General features: G+C 39.5%; 1 protein-coding gene across 1 annotated transcript in view; it reads right to left on the reverse strand.

The window, feature by feature from the left end:
- Window positions 1–23779, reverse strand: part of gabbr2 (gamma-aminobutyric acid (GABA) B receptor, 2) — a 202534-nt gene that overhangs the window by 30090 nt on the left and 148665 nt on the right. Inside the window, exons 12-13 of the mRNA XM_053613058.1 lie at window positions 18145–18252; window positions 9352–9474 (exon numbers count right to left, since the gene is read on the reverse strand). Of these exons, the coding sequence (XP_053469033.1) occupies window positions 9352–9474; window positions 18145–18252 (231 nt within the window). The remainder of the gene's footprint in view (window positions 1–9351; window positions 9475–18144; window positions 18253–23779) is intronic.

Consider the following 23779-nt stretch of genomic DNA (forward strand, 5'->3'; position numbering starts at 1 on the left):
AACCCTAATGTGGTATCATATTATTGCTGACACCGTCATGAATAATAATTTGTGACCTATAAGGCTCAGTGCTTGGTCCTATTCTACTCTTTCTCTATGCCCACTCTCAGTGAGGTAAAATTCATGACCCTCAGTTCATCCTTGCTTTCCCAGCCGTGGACACTCGTGTTTCTGCATGGATCTCATCATGTCTGGCAGACATCTTGTCATGGATTGCAGCTCATCAGATGAACCTAAATCCCAGCAAAACTGTATATCCCTGGAGATGTATCCCCATGTCAAGATCTTGTGACCTCCTCTTGAATAATATGATCTGGTAACAAGTGTAACCCCAAAAATAGTACATTGGATCAGGTTGGATGATCAGCATGACTCAGGATGGAATGGTTTTACATAGCCTTTTCATGTAGATGCTCCGACACATGGCTATTTAAGTAGATGAGGTACGTTCAAAGTGTCATCTGTGTTGCCGAAACCCATTGAGACATTCTGCTGTCCTTTCCTGACTGCATCTGCATCTATATGTCACCACTGTGCTGAAGCAGCAGGACAACAAAACACACTGCTCATTGCTGTCCTTGCACTAGCTACCACATACTAATGAATAGCAGTGTGCTTGTGTGTACTGAGAAGTACCGTATACGCACAAACACATAGGACATACATATTCAATCAATCAGACAGTGTCCATGTGAGTAAAGCATGTGAAATTACAAACCTGCCTCGTGCCTGTGTAATAAATTCCTACATTAACACCTGCAGGTCACACGCAGACCCTCATGTGACCGGTCTGTTGCCTGTGTCATGGCTTCCCTAATGATCACACCTGTTAGTCCGTGTACAGCTCTCTGCCTGTATGCTTCTGCAAGTGCGTGCACACACACACGCACACACTGGAAATGAATAGATATGTAGGGATATGTAGAGATGTGTCAAATGTATCTGCAAGAGAGACACACTGTCAGTGTGTGTTAAAGACCCACTACAGCAGCCTTTTTTCCCTTGTTGTCACGATCCAACGTTCAAACCCTGCATCACAAGCCCCTAGATGACCTGATGTAATCGCGGATGTATGAAAAATTATGTTGTGTTTTTGCCAGCAGAAGCTATATAGACCAGTCCATACAGGATTTGTGGAGCTTTTTGTTATGATTATCGTGGCCAAAAATGCTTTTTCATCTCAGGCTTCAGGCTTTTTGTTTGTTTGTTTGTTTGTTTTTTGTGCTTTTTGTGTGGAAAACTACTTGAATTGGCGAAATTGCAATTGCGCAAGATGATTTTGCGCAGTCGTGCACAGTGATGGTTCTTGATAAATGAGACCTTTTAGCTGTAATCATGTTCAACTCACGTGAATTGAAGAAGGCTTTGGCTGAACGCGCGTCGTGATGACGTCGCATGACGCGTCTCGGCCCAGATCTGTGGTAATTTTGAAGATTTTACGGAGTTTCCTTGATTTTGCATTCAGTTCTACGTTGACAGACATGTGAATTGTAGTCATTTTCATCGCTCAAATACTTGACACACAAAATGGGCGATTCATTCATTCCTACTTCATAAAGCCTATTTTGTTTGCACTCTCGGCTAAATGTAATGGTTCTAGAAAACAAGCTGCGTCGTCTCTCTTACGTCTTTGTTTTCCCTCTGCACGTGTTTAAATGTGAGAACTGAAAGGACGTTAATTGTTAGAAGCTCACTGAAGTGTTATAACCAGGATTTCTGTTCCTTTAGCTCTTCGAACATTGACTCCTGTGTTAAAATTGATCCGTGTAATTTATAGAAGTCATGAAGTACAAAATATGTAACGATATTCACAGCACATACTGCAATATCCGTCACGTCGTACTAAAATGGGTATGATGAGCCATCCAGCTTTTGAGCCTGTTCGGAGTGTTAGTCATCACTGAGTTCCAGCTGTGTCCCTTCCTCTTCCTCTGAAAGAGAGTGCTGTCAGTCTGGGCATTGGACGGGGACGGACAATAACCTTGGCTAACTACAGGAACCTTTGACACTACTTTTCATTTGGTATAGCTTTAATTGGTAAATCGCATGGGCCTTGTGCCCAATCAGTGGTTGCCTAGCAACAGTGAGAAGACGTTGAATGGGATCTTCAGTCCGCATGAGTTGATAACCGGAGAGAGAAAGAAAAAGAGAGTGTAAGAGAGAAAGGTGGTCGTCAGACCCATTGGCAAAAGACATTTAGGCTGTATAACTGAAACAAAGCTGGATGTATTTTTATCTCTCTTTACAGTTAGCAGTACATTTCCTCTCAATGACTAAAGTCTTTCTAGTGTCTATCATCTAGTCCAGCTAATTATGATAGGGACAGTCCTGATAAAACAATTTGACAGAGAGACATATTAGGTCATGGTAGACAGGAATGTCCAACCAACTGTCCTGTAGTTCACACCTACTAATCAGAGGATGAAGATAATTACACCTCCTCATTCATCTGGTTCTTTAAATATGCAGCATGCAACTGTTTAGCATGGCTGATTTTTGTCTTGGGGTACATTTCTTCTTTATTGTGGTGCTGAGCAGCTTAATGAGCCTTCCCGTGGTTTTGGATCAAATTAACTTGAGCTTTTTATTAAATGTCTTAATATCCTTAATATCCTTAGATCTTGTATTGCGGGCTATTCCGTGTGCTGGGTTCCCGTAAGTAATCTAGTTCACATGGTGGTTTATGGTAATCCATTTAGAGATTTTGCACATATGCACCCTAGTGCTTGTTGAACTTTGCAGAAAATATTATTCATGATAAGACCTACTTCTTTTTTTTTTTTTTAGGTTGTATTACTTTAATGATGGGTTTGGGCTGATGTAAAAAAAAGTAGCTAAGGGTGGATTTTACATAATCATACATACATATTAAATGTTTCCCATCTGTTGTGGTGAAAACCACTCTCCATAAGATCCCAATTCAATCAAGTCAATTGTATTTGTATACAAAAAACAAAAAACAAAAAACAACAACTTAGAATCCTAATGAGCACTCCAGTGGTGAGAAGTGGCAAGGAAATGGGTCTTTGAGAAGAAATAAGGAAGAAACTTTGAAGAGGAACCGGTAAAGAAACCCATCTGCTTGAGCGGTCTACAAAATTTTCTTGGGACCCCCTATTGAGGTAGGTACAGTGTGCAGTTATGACACAAAAGTTCCATACACTCTCAGAAGGTACCAAACTGCACTTTTATGTACCTTTAATATGCATATTTTACCTGGAAACATTTAAAAAATAATTTACGGTACATAATTAGACCTTAAAGACCACTACTCAAATCTAATTAAAGGTACACGCATGCAGGTACAAATACATACTAAAGATACTAAACATCAACAGCAGCCTTGATGGTGACGTCACTTATATATCAAAATGTCCTCAGTGCACTGAGGAGTCTGCCTAATGTGTCTCAGAGGCCATCATTAACATTTGAAACGCTGAGGGGGGTACTGACCAGGCCATATGGCATTACCAAATACTCGGAATGCTCAGATATGGCACTGGAGGCAGTTTTCCATTCGTCTCTCTTTGGTATTCTGACCAGATTGTAAGAACTTCTCAAAGGTGCTTAAGCCTTTTTTTTTTTTTTTGCACTATTCATTTATCGTGCCATTGTGTATGTGTGTGTGTGTGTGTGTGTGTGTGTGTGTGTGTGCATGTTTGGTGTCACTTCAGAGCATGCATGCCAATGGTGAGTAGTTTCCTCTCTAGTTTTCTCGGTTGATTATTGCCCTTTTAAGCCACTTCCTGTTTGAACTTCTTTAAATAATAATGAAGTTTCATGTCAATCGGTGCTCTTCGTATTTTACAGTATATTTTTATTTCTTCATGAATAAACTCATTCGTTGAATTTAGTTTTCTTCTTATTTATGTACAAATTAAAGAATTTACCTCACCTCTTTTTTTTTTTTTTTTTCATAAAATCAAACAAAAAAAGATTCTAATCAAACACCACAGTTGATAGAAATGTGCTATTTGATTACCCTTTCCTCCTTTTCCTGATGGATTTAGACCTGAGGTGGGCACCTTTTCAACCTTAAATGACTCTGACAGAACCGCTGATCTACACAACCACCAAAGTTACTTAATGTCAAGAGTCAATACAGACACACACATGCATTCATATGTGTGCATGCACTTCAATTTAAACAAGTAACAACTATGACAAATGGACTAACAGATTACGGCATTGTCTCCACAATTGAAACAATGACTATTAGAGGACAGAAAATCAGATCGACCTGCCAGACTGACAGTAAAACTGACACAGCATGTAGTAAGACACTGCTTAAAAATGTAGGTGTTTCCATGCCAGGGAAAGAAAACTGCTTAACCTTGGTAGAAAGTAAGCAAGGTGTGTGTGTGTGGGGGGGTATGTTTTGATATCTTGGTGAGGACCAAATATCCCCACAAGCTTCGGAATACCTGACAGTTTTGACAGTTCCCCACAACGGACCTTGTTTAACATGTGGAGAGAATCATTTTCATTGCAAATATTAATTGTCAGAGTGCTGATCATTTCGAAAATGGTGTTATCCAGAACAAACTGCACTAGAAGAATATTAATGTTTGGAATATATTTTGTGCTAAAACTATATAGCATGCAAAACGCAAAAATATCACTCCATTGCATGTTCATTTGATATGGTAATTTTTGTTCCTTTTCATAAATGGCACCAATAATTTTGGAAGTGACAGTCAGTATGACAACATAAGTAACAGTCTATGTGTGACTGCTAAATATGTATTCACTCTGGAGTGTGACACACACACACACACACACACACACACACACACACACACACACACACACGCTTGTCATTAACCAACCCAGTTTTCTTTGTCGTTGTGATGTGCTTTCTCAAATAGTCCCGAGGAGGACAAAGACTCAAGATGTGTCAAGTCAATGTGAAAAACTATTACAGGGTTTATTTTTTATTTCTATTCTTTTTGGCCAACTCTTTGGAGTATGTGTGTGTATGCTGGCTCTCCTGCTGTGTAACTAGAGCACTCAGAGTCGTCCTGGCAATCTCTCCACTCTGAATCTGACCACACTCCAATATCTAGCCCCTATCTAGCATCTTCAGCGGCCGATAATGAGAGCTTACATGTTCAGACCAATTATTCCCTGTATTAAATATCCATCTTTGAAAGTGCATTAGCACATCAAAAGTAGTGGTGGCTCATGGCCTGCCTGCCTGCTGAGAAAAAGAGAAGGAGAGAGGAAGTGGGGAAGAGGAATCGGGGAGAGCGCGATTATAGCGGGAGAGGGGATTGTTTGTGCAGAGGGACAGTGTGTGTGTGTGTGTGTGTGTGTGTGTGCATGAGAAAATGGGTGTACTGTGATGTGAGTGCTCCACAGTTTGACAGAGAGCAGCATACTCACATTCAGGTAAAGAGAGAATTGTAATTGATGAAAGGAGATGCATAACATATGGATGCCTCATTGTGTGTGTGTGTGTGTGTGTCCCATAGTGTCAACATCATTTAGATTGTCAGGTTTCCCCAGCAGTCTTTATGTGCTTATGGGAAATGTGTGTGCTTGTATAACTCACTTAAGTGTATTCCACATTTTCAGTGAGTGCATGTTTGAATATAAATGCTGGTGGGGAGAATATACGCTGCATGGGGAGTCAAAAGTCTGGCATCTCCTTGCCTTTTTTTTTTAAAATAAACTATATCAACATTGAATTTACTCTGGTTTTCAACAATTCCAAAAAAATGTACATCTTAAAACGGTTAATGAAATATGTGCAGAGGAACTGTGCAGTTAAGTGTGTAAGAAAGCAGTATGGTCTCACGTCTCATAAGAGTTTAATACGAATTCACATGAATCAAGCTGTGTGAAAAAATGTGAACCCGACAAACCGCTCAACAATCACATGAGAACATAAAGAGCTACAAAGGAAATTAGAGAGGCTTATTTACCAAAATTCTGCGCACCATTTCCATGCGTGCTCTGAAGTGACATCAAACATGCATACACACACAATGGTACTACAAAATACTAGTGCAAAAAAGAGGTTTTAAGCACTCTGAGAAGTGCTTACAACATGGACAGAATACAAAAGAGAGAGACCAGTGGAAAACCGCCTTTAGCACCATATCTGAGCATTACGAATACCTGGTGATGCCATTTGACCTGGTCAATGCCCCCCTCAGTGTCTCAAGCATTTGTTTCTCAAGAGCATTTTTATATAATCAAGATCACTTGAAAAACACATCAACCACATCAGTTTTCTAAGATTCATAACTCAGGTACCACAAATTAAGACACACAGTATTAGAAAGTCACCCTTTTCAAACATCATGGTGGCTTCACTGTGCAAAGTACTCCAGTTTTGAAAATACATAAATGCTCAACGTTGTGCTCAAAACTCACTTCTTGCACTTGATATTATGTCTCAGATTGTATTCACAATAGACAGAAAATAAAGTTTTGGTTCTCACAGCCTTACTCCAGCTCATGCTGCATACTAATTTAATGCGTCTGTCTTTTAGCGAGTGTATTGACATCATATGCGTTCCAGATTCATCAAAACATCAGGAAAAACAGGGCTTTGTTCACACCACTTTACTTCCACGATCCTTATGTATTTCATCTCGAAAGTTAAAAAAAAAAAAAAAAAGTAAAGCGCAACAAAGGGTGTTTTCAAATTGTGTTTCGGCTTGCTACCAGCTGGTGTTTCTAACATTTACTGCATTTCTTTTCACTGTATGTTGACTGCATCCTTGCGACAATCGCAGTCTGTGAATGTATATTTTATGTGATGTAGATAAAGACTGTGATTTTGAAAAGACTGCAAAAACTGGGAGAATTCCTGTCACTGTTGCTGCAATTAATTATATATATTTATGGTCAAAAATGAAAAGCTATATATCCCAAAACTTTAGATGACTCTTGAATTAAAAAAAAACAAAACAAAAAACGCCTCATTGTTTTGGTATGCGTCAAGAGGCACCTTGTTGTGAGGTTTCTGTCAAAAGGCATGCTGTTTACTTTCTTTTCCTTTTTTGCCTCCAGATCAAGAATGGCGGTGCTGGTTTATGGGTGTCAGAAACCATGGCTATTGCCATGGCAACAGATCCCTGCAATACTATGTGTTTCTGCACTGCAGCGCTGGCACTGGAAAAAGAGCGAGCATGGTGAGTGTCACCCGAGGACCCTGTGGAATTCTAATCAGGTCTTTGTCCTTCAAACATAATCACACACAGAACGTCTGGATGTATAGATGTCCTCTATTACAACATAGTTGACACAACACAGTCTCTCTCTCTCTCTCTCTCTCTCTCTCTCATATAGGCAATTATATCCCCAAATAGATCTATGCAGCACTCAAGATGCATCTTGCATATGATTTGTACATTAAACTACCTTACCAGAGTAGATCTATAAAAAAAGTCCCTCGCCTTTTCTCCCTGTGCCTTCTACTAGTAATGTAATCGCTCTCTGCACCAAAGATGGCCCAGTTTCTACCAGTTAATTCCTGCTCCTTTGGTGGGATCTAGATCAGCACAAGTCCAGCTTTGCTATGGATGCTGCTACTCAAAGACTTTCAGCTAAGCAGTGAGGGTACACAGGGCACAATGAAACTTGGTCAATGCACAATTAAGACGTACAGAAACAATCTACTCCTTGAGCACATGGTTTAGAGTGAACACAAATGTCTTTATATTCATCATCCATGCTCTCTATACTGAGACACACTTAGTGCACTGTATCCTCAGTTTTATTTAGGAAAAATTGTAGGTCCTAGCAGGAAATCAAATAGTCTAAGGAAAGGTACGTTTCTGGCTTTATAAGCTTACTAAAGTAGGGGTATAGTTTGTAATTATAATTATAATTAAAAATATATATTCAGTTATAATAATTTCTCCGAAATGTGAAGTACATATAACATTACAATTGCATGTTACTACCTGCATGTGCCGACAACACTAAATGACTGCTTAGCCAAGGTTATTTAAATTACACAATAAAATCCCCTCACAAATAGTCAATGAAAAAACATTTGAGACAGGGAATTGCCAGGTGTGAATGCCTATACACTTGGCAATGAATCACCTGAGGTGGTTAATATGGAGCCATATATCTCCACACTCAAGGAAGAACTTGGGCCTCTTGATTAACCAGATGACATGGTTCGATGGTCTGGACCACTTGTTGAAATGGACCAAACAAGCTACAAGTATGAGTGCCCTTTCAAGCAACACAAACACGTCTACATGATCTGACTGAATGAAGAAGACCTGACTCAACGGGAATACGTGCAATATGTCTACAAAGAAGTACTTATATGACTGCTGAGTTTTAAAGCCCTCTGGTCTCCAGAGTACATGTACGGTATAAAGTGTGTCATGAATAGCTTCAGAGGTGGAGAAGGAGGGAGAGAAGGCACTAAGTACTCTGGAGTGATGGTGGAGTTAATGGGCCTTTTCCTAGTACCAATCAATCTGAGGTAGCCTGTAGATCAGGGAGGGGAAGAGTCATGATTCCATCAGTCTGACACATCTGACAGCACAGTGATGCAACTAATGCTCTCCCTCATACACCCTGCTCCGGCATGTTTAAGGAGAGCAGGAACCATAGGCCCCTGTGCCTTAGGGTTGGGACTAATCCAGCGTACCAAGTACCAAGTCCAGAGAGAAAGAGTGTCTAGCTAGAATGTCTATAGCAGATTATCCAAAATAAAGTCTGTGTTGATTTTTAGTCATTGCTGTAACTTTTTCCCCACTTGTCACTCTGTGAAGGTAGGGTTGGCTTTGATGGCTTTAAGATTCTACCAGTTATCTAGACACAACTTATACCCATATATCGCTCTGCTTCATGAACACCTCACTAATATTGATATGCAGTGTAATGTTTCAATAACATCAATATCACTGTGCATGCTGTTCAACACACCAGATTTAGTACATGACCTATAGAAGCACTCCAATCTCCCACAAACACACAGTATGGTCTCTCACCATGGTCATGGCCAACACTGAAGTGCTAATGCTGGGCTTGTGCTCAGTTAAATGTGTCTAATCAGTGGTGACAGGACCTAGCACATGTTTACAGCAAGCAGAGCTCTATTCTAAAAACAACTTTATTCTATTTCCCATGTCATCCCTGACACAGCAGTACGAGAAAGGATCATCCAAGTGTTTTTTCTTTCTTCCGATGGCTTGTGCCAACACACCATGGGAGAAGGAGGGTCTGGATGGCTCACTTCCTGGACCACAAATAACGCAAGTCACCTGAGACCTGAGATTTCAAAAGCTAACCAATATGATGCTTCTAGCTGATTAAGAGAGAGGAGAGGAGTGACAGCGACTCACTGAAAACACTTCAAACACACAAACCAACCTCCAAGCTGTACATTTCCACTGTCCTCTTCAGGGGATCCACAATCTGCCAGCATATGAGAATGCACAGATCAATTAGCAGCATTCCTCCCACAATGATCAACAGCTTCTGGTCCTTGATAATCTGGAGGAAACGAGAAAACAAAAGAGAGTTGGGCAGATGTGAATGTGCGAAATGAAAGAAAGTGGTCGACGCTCCCACAATTCAAAAGGGAGTACACTGAACTTTCGGACGATGAAAGCACTGTCTGATCTTTTCTTTTTATTTAACAGCATTTGACCCGGACAGAATCAAAGGAAAGGTCATGGAGAGGAGACACTGGGTGCACTTTAAAGGTATCACATTGCAGAAATGCAATGATTCCTTTCAGGCGTCCCGCTGCATGACTCAGAATAGAGCTCACGATTGGTTTTGATCCATAGGCTTTTGATGGCTTTGGAATTGGTCAAACAAAGGCAAGCTTAAACCTTTCGTGCCACTGGAAATATTGCAATACATTAGGACACAAAGACCCAGTAAGTGGGCACACATTTCAAGGGCAAGAGGTTCCTGAAAACCCACACGTAAAAGTTCAATCATAACTAACCTGGCCTATGCTTAGCTGGCAAGAGTCATGAAAATTGTGAGGAAAAAGGAAGAGATTTCCTTTATCCTCAATCAGCCCGAGGTGAAGTGCTCAAGTAAACAGTCAAACATTTGGAAAGATGGAAGATCAGCACGTTTCATATGGTATTTAAATTACATTGTATGATACAATACAATTATATATGTTACGTGACCATTTGAAGGTACTCTTGTCAATATTTTTTATTTATAGACATGTCCACATGGTCGAATTCAGTACTATCCTTTGCAATGGTACTGTTTACTATTCATGTGGGGGATCTGCTGCAGAAAAAAGCATAACAACTGCAAAAGAATTGACACAAGAGTAAACGTGGAAGCTGATGTTTTCCATGATGAAAACCTGCTGACTGAGATGAAGTTGGATGCAGAATAAGCTACATTATTACTATAATGTACAGGTCCTGTACATTATAGTAATAATGTAGCTTAGTCTGCATCCAAACCTTAGATTATTCAATTATTAAACCTGCAAATTATCTGTCTTCTTGGGCATTCTGGACTATTTCTTCAGTTTAGTTCCATTCAGTTATTTGGTATGTTAGTGGTTCATTGGTTTATACATGATGGTGACAAATACCAATGACATGATAGCTTACGCAGGTTAACTCCACCAGCCTCTGTAGATTCTTGGAGACAGAGCTTTGTGTACATGTATGTGAGATGGGCTCAAAAAGTAATCAAATCATGTGTCATTTTTTTTTTTTTTTTGTAACAACTAGAGCTCAAATTCTACCCAATGTACCTTTAAGCCAGTAGTTTTTGTGATTTGGCTTAGATCAGGGGTCTTCAAACTTTTTGTAGGCATGGAGGGACCTATTTAAACTGTTAAATAAAGTCCACAGAACACCTCGGTTGTTTTATGTATTTATGAAAGATTACTTCATGAACACTACTTAAATGTGTACGATAATATTTTTTTTCTATTTATAAGAGCCGTCGTGTTTTTTCAATCATGATCTTACTATATCTTAATATAATCTTATACAAAATGGCAACACTGTGATCGATTCTTCACTAAGTTCAAGAGCTGCTATATTTTTATGTGTGATAAGTAGAACACTGTCTGGCCTCTACAGCATACCTGCACCATAGCAGCATGTGGATTGTCCTGATTTGTGGAACTAGATCATGGTCAGACTCAACAAGAAGTTTTCATTTTTCACTGTCAGCATGTGCTTTTTGTGCACTTGTGTGAGTGTGTATTCGTATGCAATGCTCTTGGGAAAGAAATTCTGCAGGGCTTGATAATGCAGCGTTATACTCAGTATGCGCTCAGTCTTTGACTTAATGCAGTTGGTGACTATGGCAGCCCCTTGCATCACTGGGCCAATATTGAGTGCTAGCTGTCTTAGAAAGTAAATGCCCTAAGGGTGCGTCTCAGCTTTATAAAGAGATGCCAAACACAATTCCAGAGTCATCAGCAGCCATTGCTCGAGCATGCCACAGCACTCACTCCTCTATCGATGTGTAGAGCATGAGTCCTACATGGTGGACCATCAGAGAAATCCAATTTCCCTGTGGATTAAAGAGCTAAGACAAGAGACATGCTTGTCTCTATCGACCGTAGCATATGTCTTCTCTCTGATGGACTGAAAAACTAAGAATTGCTAACTGGAAAGGATATGTATTCTTCTGTAGTCATCCTGCTGGAGAAATGGGGTTACTTCTGTCTTTAGAGTGTCACTGCTGCTGTAATCTTTGAGCATGAGAGATGCTCAAAATTGGTCATATACTGTTTCTTTCTGTCAATAAACTGTCACGTAAATGTATAGAAGCAATGCATGGTCTGGCCTGCTGTCTGCTGCATTGCTCCCACTGCTATTTCCAATATAACATATCTTCCTATTGATGTAAAGAATAATGATTTAGATACAGTTCTTAGACTTTTGGCTCTGGTAGGTTGCATTGCATGTGTTTGAATGACTGACAGAAGAATCTGGTCGATTGTGTGATTATATAGTCTGTCTGCATCTGACCCACTATGGGCCATATTTAGAGTTGATGAATTAAAGGTGCATTAGGTAAGATTAGTCTTTTATTTTAAGATTATATGTCTAACAGTCGTCATTTGAATAATTCCCGCCCATGCTCATGAAGCTCCGCCCCTACAGGATCTACAGTGGCCCATAGAATGTCTATAAACTGACTGAAAGTAGATGGTTCCAAACACAAACACGCATTCCGGATCGGAAGCCCGGGGGTTTTCTCAGCGACTTAAAACACTTTTGCTAATGCCACAACTTAATCCATTGTTGTTGTTGTTGTTTTAAATGATGTTCTACATATTTTCCAGGTTATTTGTACATGTAAGGCTAAATAAATTTACTATTGCACCTTTAAGTCATCAAAAAATGATAGCAATACTTACACAGGACAAGTTACGAGTATTCAATGTTTTTGTTCATTCAATGTGATAACTTGCAAAAGAAGGATATTTTGACCATGCACCAATCTGCCATGCTTACAGCTGACGTTAAGTAAGTGTAGTTCAAAAATCAGGTCCTTGAGATAAGCATTTAAGATGTTTTCTCCTCCTATGTCCTCTGTGAGAATTATTTCTGTATTTAATATTGGTCTAAAGTGACATTCCATAGTTTTCAGCTGAATACATGAATTTCACCATGACATATTGTGGTTACATCAAACTGTCATCCAGTGGCATTGGACTTAATACTGTCCCTTGCTTTAATAGATGCTTTAATATATGTAACAAATACACATTTTCTGCTTCTTGCTTTTTGTGCCACAAAGTTAACATGCCGTCACAGAACTTCCTGTTTACTTGTTTTCAGCTCCACCTTGTCAACATCCCTTGATCATTATTTGCACCTGTGTCTAGTTTGTTCTCACACATGTCTTGTGTTGTTCTGTAATTACCCCTGTTTATGTGTTTACATATACACACTTTTTTTTGCTTGTTTTCTGTATTTGTGGAGTATTGAGAATGTTACTCCAGTAATAATAACTGATGGCACAGTGCTGTAGTGGGTAGTGTTGCTTCCTCACATATGCATAGTCCCCGGATTTATCCTAAGCTCAGGTTACTGTCTGTGTGTGAGTTTCTCATGTTCTCCTTATATCCAGTGTTCCCAAGATAGGCTCTGGATACATCCTGTCCATGCTCAGGATAAAGCCGCTACTGCCTTGCCTCGTGAGTAATTATACATTGGTTACCAGGATTAATGGTTTCCAGTACTGTGTTCTAGTCTCCGAATTCTTCAAATCACCTTTGCTTCCCACTTATCATGTAGTGCATGATTTTATTTTTCAGCCACTTTAATTTTTTCATCCAAATTCTTCTTGGACAATCCTATTTCCTTTATAATACTTCGCTATATTATTACCTGTAGTTCAAAATAAGTCAAATGTACACTACTGTATACTACTGCTCCTCAAAAGGAGAGGACTAAGAGCTGCTTCCCCCATGCCATCAGAACCCTGAACTCATGACCACTACTCCAGCTCCTATCACTTAGGTCCTGTTTACACTAGTGCGTTTTACTCCGGCGTTGTCGACCCTCGAAAACGGAGACTTTAGGAAGCGGCGAAGACCCCGTTTTCGTTTGAAAACTCCGTACTCGCGTTTCAGTGTAAACGGACCAAAACGAAGACTTTTGAAAATGAAGGCGTGGCTTCCCACATTCGCTCCCTGATTGGGTCTTGTGGATCAGTGCGTATCCTTCGCTGATTCGTCAAGCCCTTACCACATGACCATTACGCTACCTTGATCGTATACACAACAACACACTTGTATGCGCATGCACAGTGTGCATGAATGGTCATGTGACATGCGTATTCAGTCATGTAGTGTGAACGGAGATCGTTTCCGAAACACAGCGGAAACGCCAGTGTGGACGAGGATCGATTTGAAAATGCACTAGTGTAAACAGGGCCCTACACACACACACACACACACACACACACACACAGCACCAGGACATAGCTCATACTGTACATCTCACATGTGACATATTTGCAAACGCACTGGACTTTTTAGTGTATATACACATGTATATAGTTATATAGATACATATGTACAGTTCCTTTGTGTATCATATGTGTATTATTTGTCTGCTCTTGTGTGTGTCATCTTCAACAGACACACACTGTGTGTGTGTGTGTGTGTGTGTGTGTGTGTGTGTGTTCATGTTCTGAATGCTTACAGTATGTGACTGATGTGAGATGAGAATAGTGTCAGTTACACACAGACGGTGCGTTAAGTTGTAACTTAGGCAATATCCTCTGTCTTGTTTAATTTTTTTCTCCACAAGTAAAATTGACAGCTTGGAATTTGCAAGATACAAAGTTGCCTATGGTCAAACCAGAACAAAACAGCTATTTGAGTGTAAGTGACACTGTTCTTGCCGTCTCAATTGCTCTCAAACTTATTCTTCTCTGACATTCACCATTCTTTGCATTTTCAATGAATGTTACGTGTTCTTTTCCCCAGGCCTATGACTCTCCATGTCTGTTTTTATCTCTTCTCTTCATCTCTTGCTTTTTTCACTTAAACTCAGCACCCACACTAGTACAACAGCAGGAAAGGCAGGAGTGTGTGTGCGTGTGCATGTGTGCGTGTGCGCTCTCTCTCTCAAAAAAAAAAGCGCCAGCTTAGCTGTGCAGTTACAGGCTAGCTATCCTTTACATAATGCCTCACACAACAAAAACCCCTCTGTGTCATCTGCCTGCCTCTCCATTTTCTTATTTTACATCTAAAAGTGAGAAGCAGCGGAAATAGAAAGCATGTCAGAAAGGAGGTTAGTGTGAGTGTGTGTGTGTGTGTGTGTGTGTGAACACGTGGTGTAAAATCACACAGTCTTTGATGAAGTGTGTGTCAGTACTGTGTGTGAGTGTGGTGATACAGTATTATAGGCCTGGAATATCACTGCATTTTTCTGGCAATGAGCAGACAACAAATAAAGGATTCCACGCTGGTGGCTTGCTAATTTGTCCGTGTGTCAGTTTTTTCCTGTCTGCACACAGCTGCTGTTTAATTGTGGTTAAAAACTGACAGGAATTTCCCTGACTTTGTTGTTGTGACTCAACAGGGAGTGTGGCATTCAAAATCCACCATACAGTGGTTGTTGTTTTTTTTTTTTTTCTCCCTAATTTGGTCACCTGCCAATTTCCACCCACCCGCCAGCACTCCACATCCTACAACACCTACCAACTGGGAAGGGTGAGGGCTAATATGTGCTTCCTCTTAAAAAATCAGCCAATTGCATCCAACCACACAACACGCTCAATTCCGCATACATGAACTCACAGACACACACTATTGGCTAATGTCACTGTGACTATGCCCGTCCCTCCCACCCAGAAAGAACAGACAATTTTGCTCCCTCGGCTCCCGGCCACAGGTGGCTACGGTATTGTTGGGATTCAAACTCAAGATCCCCCAGCAACAGGGTGAACACTGTTGTGCCACTTGGGAGCTGCAGGGATATTTTTTTCATGTAGTTTTATTCAAATTTATGCTAAATTTACCACTCTTTTGATGTCCATTATTAGTACAGATGCAACACCAAAATGCTCTTGTTCTTACTTCAAGCACGAGTTTAAGGGAGCTTTCACATATCCAGTGTTTATTCTGGTTAAATCTAACCCTGTTGCTATTTCTTCTTTGGTGCGGTTTGTTTGCGCAGGTGAGAATATACTGTAGCAGTCGTACTTCGGTGTGGACCAAAACAAGCATTCTGCATAGTTCCAACTGAACTCCAGTGCCGTTTGATTGCAGTGAGAAAGCAATTCAGTTCGGATTTGACCCAAATACAGGAACCAAACATGCTGTGTTTTGGATGCAATTTTTCGGTAAATGTGAGCTGCTAAAATGAGGTGTGAGGTGCAGACTGAGCCAAAGAGCTAAATGCTGTGGGAATCTTGTGTGTTCTGGAGATTTGGACTAACAATCAAAAAGAGAAAATAAACGGGAAACGCGATACAGATTGTAATAATTCTTTTTTATGCACGCTTGTCAAAGGTTTTTTTTTTTTTTTTTACCTTTTTTTTTTTTCTGTTGTCCTATTTTTGACCTAGGAAAGTATCTTACAACTTAAACTGGACAAATCAAATGTGAACTGTGATTCTGTTGATGTGAAATTATTAACAAAACATTACAGAACAATTACAGAACATAGTTCACACATATTCACACAGAAGTACATCTCTCTCTCTCTCTCTCTCTCTCTCTCTGTCTTACATGTCCTATTGTTGACATGGGAACTGCATCAATGTATATTATGGCCAAATATAATCCACCCCCTGAACCTTACGAACTACTAGTGGACTAACCATTCTCTGAAGAGCCTGTTCCACAGTGCAGACCTCTACCTCACTTACACTAACCTCTTCTTAGCTCAGGCACTCAGCTGCTTCCAAAGCCAGCAATTACTGTGTGTGGGCTGCATTCATAGTTAAGTTCAAAAGATACATCGGGGATAAGTGGGGGAAAGTTAGCCATATTCAGGCTGGTGCTAAACAGGTGCTTAACATGATTTTCAGAGCAGCTCATGCAGAATATTCAAATGACATGTGGGTAAGTCACGCTTACAAGGTTGCCAGATTTTCCTTGTGTACAGTGATCCCTGTGAGAAGCGACTGACCCGAGACATCCACGGATGCCCATTATTATTTTGGCCATGGTTGCATATTGGTGTTGAAGTGAAACCCAACATTCATACTAAGGGTGGACAGATCAGTAGCCCGGGTGCCCAGGATAACAATATTTCATCTTGGGGCTATATATTTTTTATATGTAGTTGCCAGTGGTGGCTGGTGGTTTTTAAAATAGGTGACGCACAGGTGTTGGTTATTGATGTATACTGTATATCTGTGTGTGCTCTGTTTCAATTGTTTCATCTGTTGGTCTGGCTTCCTGTTTATTTCTCAGTCTCTCCTCATAAGTAAAAGCATCAAAAAATTTTGTCCAAAATCAGGTCGCAAAAATTGGTAGTTTGTGAGCTAAGCTAGCTCGATTTCACTGAAGAAGGTAGTGACAGCTAGATATCTAGACCTATAAATGAAGCAGATCATTAAAAATACTTTTATACTTTTATAACCTTTATACTTACAATTTATTTACAATATTTGCCAAAGGCAGTGATAAAATAACAAGCTACACTAGCTGTGTAAAACAGCTAGTCAGAATGGAACCAATATATTTAAGTTTGAGGTATCAGTCAGTTATTTACTATTTGAATGATTAGTTAGTTAAGAGGTTCCTCCCTTTTGGAAGGTCTCCCAATCATTTGTGATGTGTCACAGGCGGGACAAGTGAAGCGTACATCCATCAGATATTTTTTTCTATGTAAAACCCACCCAAAATGACAGTTTAAAAGCCTGTTGTCCAATGAGTGCTAATCTTTGCTCCATTAAAACATATTATAGAAGCAGTGCATTATTGGAGTTGTGTCGGTGGTGTGTTCGGTTGACAGAAAAACAATTTTTACTAGGCGGATTAATTAGCATGTGTGGGGGAAAAAAGCACAGTGAAAACCCCCCCGGTAGCACAACATGCTGTAAGTTAAACATATGTGGTTAAACCTATCAACAGCACAGCACATAACTGAAATTTTAGCCAGTGGCTTGCTAATGCTTTGTTGAGGCAGCAAACATGATGTGCTACATGATGTGTTTGACCCCTTTAGTCTGTATTAACGCACTTAACTAGCTACCTGGCTGTTTGTTATTATGTTACATGAGCTATCACATTTTAGAAGCCTTTATTTGTTACATATACATTACAGTGAAATTCTTTTCTTCTTCGCATAAGCTTGTTAGGAAGGTGGGTCACAGGGTCAGCCATGATACGGCACCCATGGAGCAGAGAGGGTTAAGGGCCTTGCTCAAGGGCCTAACAGTGGCAGTTTGGCAGTGCTGGGGCTTGAACCCCCGACCTTCTGATCAGTGACCCAGAGCTTTAACAGTTGAGGTTAACTGCCTAGTTACCTCCCCTACACCACTGCCCTAGTCATTTAGGTTCCTCAGCAACCAATACATCAGGATCAGGCAGTACACTGGAGCTTTCACCTGCCCAGCAGGCTAGCTAATGAAAATCGTTGCCTTTTTTTGATTTAATACAGTATTGTCCAGGAGTGGAGCTGAACTGAAGAGCACTTTAGTTCAATAACTGAATATGACTCATGTGTATATAAATAAAATGCTCACCTTCTTCTTCATTTTTACATTCTTGAAAATGGCATGTACTCTCCAGGTCTTAGCAAACATGGCTCCAAATGCTGTCGTGTAACCCACGATGAGGATCCACGTGCGAACCTGCGCAGGAGACACATCATTACAGCTAGAACGACTCCAAACAAAGCTTGCACTTACTGATGGTTCACATTGCAATGATCAGTGAAGAATCATTCTGTTTTTTTTTATTTTACTATGTACTATGACAAGAAAAAAATGAATACTACATAATCATTTATAATGACCTTTGATTCCTAGTCCTGTGTGATTCTGTTTGTTTACTTTAATTCCTATAATGACAATATGTAGAAAAAATACATCTGTATTTTTAGGTGACCCTGAAGGAAGGATCAGCGGTATAGAAGATGAATGGATGGATGGGTGTATTTTTAGGTTCGGTGTATCAAGGGACATGATAACCACCAGCCATCTTGAGGTAACAAGTACACTTGAGTGAACAGTGCAAGGCAAGCTACTTTAAAACTGTAATCGTCTAACACTGCGTTCACACTTGCGACTAAAACGTCACTGGTGTTGCTTGCAGGTTGGAGGTGTGGCGACTGCTAATGGTCTAATTTGTGGGCGTGTACCGTTCAGATTTTTTAAAGGTGCAACAGTCTATTTCGTTCTAGAACACATAATGTGGAAAAATGATAAAACAATGTTTTAAGCCATGGCCTCATCACTAGTGTATTATGTGGCTGAGAAAACCCATTTGGAAGCCTGTCTTCTGGTCTGGAAGTTTGTGTTTGTGTAGGCTTGTTTGTGTTTGGATTGGCCTCCTGTCAGTCATTTTATAGACACTCCCCAAAGCCCTTTCATGCTTCCCAATCTCACTCTCAAATCTGCAGTCAGGTGATTCTCCTGTGAGCCAAAAACTATGCTGTGCTTCAAAAAAAATACTTGACAAGAAACACAGAAAAACCAGAATAAACACTGGTCGTGCTTTTCCGTACTGGTAATGGGGATGGATCTGGACACAGAATTAGTGACGCTGCTCCAGGACAGGTATGCAAAGGCAATCGGATATAAAGCTCTGAAATGTTTGACTGGCCGGCTTCACACAACGAATCAAGCAGATCAAGCAGTTTTTTCATTACAAAGAAAATAAAGACAGCAACTGCATTCATGAACATCCATATGAATTATTATGAGCCAGACTTTGTGTGTTCATAGAGTTATACACTAACTATAATAGAATAACTACTGTATAACTATAGAATAACTTGAATAAGTTGAATTTCTGTGTCCACTTGAAAGTGATGTCATGACAGTTCTTACTAATGCTAACTCTAGTTGAAACATCATAGGTTTTCGGGGCAGAGTGTGTGCATGGGCGGGAATGGGGGGGGCAGACTCGAGGAGTAAAAAAATTACATTCAAATCTCTAGTTAGTCTTTTGCGAGCTAGTCTTGCCAATTTCTTTATTTAAACTTGCCTACTGCACTTTTAAGGTTTGATTAAAAGTGTATACATTTTTCATTTATACACATGATTGTGTTACAAAAAGGTTGATGGTTTTTCTCTTTCTTTCATTGCAGGAATCGCAGCTCCGTGTCACACTCTTACAAAAACAGTTGCTTTGTTTCTTTACAGTGTGAATGCACTGTAAGATACACATTTCTCTACAAACCCTGTAGCTTAGCACTACCATAAATCTACACAGCAAATCAACTACACTATATCCAAGATTTTTCCATTTCAGCTTCATAAAATTTGTTATACAGCCATGGCTTTTCCTGGAAACACCGATGTGCTGATGTGGACTTCAACCTTGTTAACCGACAACCAGTGACACGTCATTTCATCACAAATCCAGTCCAGGTGTTGTTATTTTTTTTTTTTCCGATTAAAGTCTGAGAGTGCACTTGTTAACAGCCAGTAACCTCAAGATAATTGCCCTTCCAAAAAACAGCCGAGAATTTCATAACTACACGGATAGAATGTATTGTACGATTAGAAAACAAAATGTTGTGGCATTTATTGCTGCAGCTCTGCTACTCTGTTGATAAAATAGTTGCTTACAGGCTTGAGAGATGAGTCAGGGGTGAGACAGGCTCATACATCTTGAGCTGTAGCTCCTGAAGTTAAGCTAGATAGCAGGAAAACAGTGAAAGAACTAACACTCTCTGACCAAAAATAGGTCTGAAGCATTTCTTCTTTTTCATCTTTATCGTCATCTTCTGTTTCTTGCTTTCATTGTTGTCATTGTTGTTTCCTTTTTTTCCCCTTCAATTTCATCTATTTTTTCTGTGCGAAGCACTGCATGATAAAAACTGTTCCTCTTCTGTTGCCAGAATAAATCTGTGATGAATAAATCTGAGGAGGGTGATTTCAGCATTGGGAACTCATTTATTTTTGAGATTACTGAAGAAGAACTCGTACATATGCATATAAAAGCTAAAGACTATAATGAATGGCAATAATTTTGAGCCATAAAAAAAAAAAATCTCTATTTTATGTGAAAGATTCAATTACAGAGCTGGATAGTTTGAGGCAACCAAATAATTTGTTTACATCCAATGAAGCATTGTAGATATCTGAGTATCTGTTGTGTTACTGCCGGAAACAACTTGCTCTGATCCTTTCAATTCTAGGAAGCTACGGTTTGTAGTCATTAAATCAGTTTGTGGTAAATAAAAGAATTCCAACAAAGAGCGATTTGACTCGAGTACAGTCTGCACTAAAATGGAGAAAATCCTTTTTGACTTTTCACTAGAACATAGTCCTCAAAAAAGAAGATTCGGTAATGCATCATTTAAGCCTGGTATTCACAGAGCTACGTAACACCTACATAAGCCCTTCTTTACAACTCTCATAACTTATGTAAACCTTTCTAATACTACAGTCTGCTTCTGTATGCATTTTTAAGTTGACAGCACATCTTTTTTTGATTATTTTTTTTGTTCGTTGATGATTTTTGATGACCTAAGGTTGTGTTATGATTTTCGATGGTAGGATATCATGACAACTGGTACACAATGGTGGGTCACATAATGGTAATAACCATTTAGTCAAACAACTTAAACAACTTAGTGTTAAAGCAAATATACATTTGACAATTTATTGAATTGTCAGATTCGATTAGAGGTATTGAGTAATTTACAGCAGTAGCAGTAGCTCTGACAGTTCACATTACTTGTAAATATAAATGGTTAAAAAGCAGGTTGTGACATTCATTAATGCGTTAAAAATTGTAATCATGGGCAAATTGAGGAACATGTCACACACACACACATATGTATATATACATATACAGTGGGGGAAATAAGTATTGAACGCTTCAACATTTTTTTCAGTAAATATATTTCCAATGAGGCTATTCACATTAAATTTTCACCAGGTTTTGGAATTAACATATAAAGAAATCCAAACATTAAAGTCCATAAATAAAATTATGTGTAATAAAGTGGAACGACACGGGAAAAAAGTACTGCACACGCTAACTGAAATTGATTTAATACTCAGTGGAGAAGCCTTTGTTTGTAATGACAGCTTCAAAATGCTTCCTGTATGAAGAAATTAATTGGCCGCAGTATTCAGGTGTGATTTTGCCCCATTCTTCTAAATATATTGCCTTTAAATCTTGTTCAATTGGATTCGAGTCAGGTGATTGACTGGGCCATTCTAACACCTTGATTTTTTTTCTCTGAAACCAATCGAGAGTTTCCTTTGCTGTATGTTTTGGATCGTTGTCCTGCTGGAAGGTCCACCCACGTCTCATCTTCATCATCCTGGTGGATGGCAGCAGATTCTTCTCAAGAATCTCCCGGTAAAGGTTTACATTTATCGTTCCTTCAATTATATGAAGTCTGCCAGTACCATGTGATGATAAACTGCCCCACACCATGACGCTTCCACCTCCAAACTTCACTGTTGGTATAGTATTTTTAGGATGATGTGCCGTGCCATTTCTTCTCCAAACATGGTGTGTAGTATGACAGCCAAAAAGTAAAATTTTGCTCTCGTCTGACCAGACTACTTTCTCTCAGTATTACATAGGCTTGTCCAAATGAGTTGTAGCAAACTTTAAACAAGCTTCGATATGCCTTTTCTTTAGTAATGGAGTCTTGCGGGGTGAGCGTGCAGAGAGGCCATGGCGGTGGAGTGCACTGCCTATTGTTTTCTCTGTGACGATGGTACCTGCTGCCTCCAAGTGTTTCTGGAGCTCTTTCCGAGTGGTCCTTGGCTCTTGGGCTACTCTTCTGACTATTCTTCTGACTCCCTGGTCAGAAATCTTGCGAGGAGCTCCTGTGCGTGGCCGGTTGATGACAGAGTGATCTTGCTTCCACTTGCAGATAATGGCCCCAGTGGTGCTTACTGGAGGATTCAGAAGTTTTGAAATGCGTCTGTATCCGATTCCATCAATATGTTTCGCAACAATAAGGTAGCAAAGGTCTTGGCAGAGCTCTTTGCTTTTAGTCATCATGAGATGTTTCTTCTGTGACACCTTGGTAACAATAAAGCCTTTTTATAGACCATCAATTTACTAACCCAGCTGACATTAATTTGCACAGATAAGGGGTATAATTACTTTATAACTACTTACGGATTTCAGCTGGTTCATTGCCTTACCTTGCCTTGGAGAACTGCTTTTTCTTAGCATGTTCATTACTTTTTTCCTATGTCATTCCACTTTATTACACATAACTTTATTTATGGACTTTAATGTTGTGAATTCTTTATATTTCCTGATTTCTTGAGTTAATACTGATGTCTGGTGAACATTTCATGTGAATAAAATCATTAGAAATATATTTACTGAAAAAAATGTTAACGCATTCAATACTTATTTCCCCCACTGTATACATACATATATATATATATATATACACACACGCACACATATATATGAATATGTATATATATATATATATATATTAGAGATGCACCGATACTAAATTAGACTCGACGCCTCTTCACTGTTGCTCACTTCCGGTGTAAAACTTTAGCAGTGCAGAGATTACAAACTGCAGTTTTGTCATCATTCCCCACAAGAGACATCTCCTTTACACACAGCATGAAATCGATGTGTTTTCCCGCCCTCTTTTGATTGACAGAATATAATCGGCCCTGAACATCGGATGATTTTAAACCATCGGCCGATATCGGGGAAAAATAGCCTTTATCAATACATCGGTGCACCTCTAATATATATATATATATATATATATATATATATATATACATATATACACAGACACACACATTTTCCCTCCTATAACAGCACACCCCATTCTGTTTTATTTCTTACATAAAGGTCTGAGAAAATGCACATCAAAACTGGCAAAATAAATATTCTGATGCTGAATAAGCACTGAAAACTGTTTACACAGACATGCAGTATGTCAGGTGTCATTCACGGCTTATGAGGAGATCATGTAGCCCTATGGATACCAGCCTTAAGGAAAGTATTGCCAAAGATACTTCCACTTTAAGAAAGAGGAAGATAAACACCTTATCTCTATTTCCTAGTTTGATTTACCCCAAAAGCACTGCCATCAAACTATCATCACTCAGGAAACATTAGAACGAAAGAGCTTAAGTACAGACACAATGATGGCTCGTTTTATCAGAGCTGTCTGCAGGAATACTGATTGCTCGGCTT

Source organism: Ictalurus furcatus, chromosome 24 (genome assembly GCF_023375685.1).
Source record: "Ictalurus furcatus strain D&B chromosome 24, Billie_1.0, whole genome shotgun sequence".
Classification (NCBI taxonomy): Eukaryota; Metazoa; Chordata; class Actinopteri; order Siluriformes; family Ictaluridae; genus Ictalurus; species Ictalurus furcatus.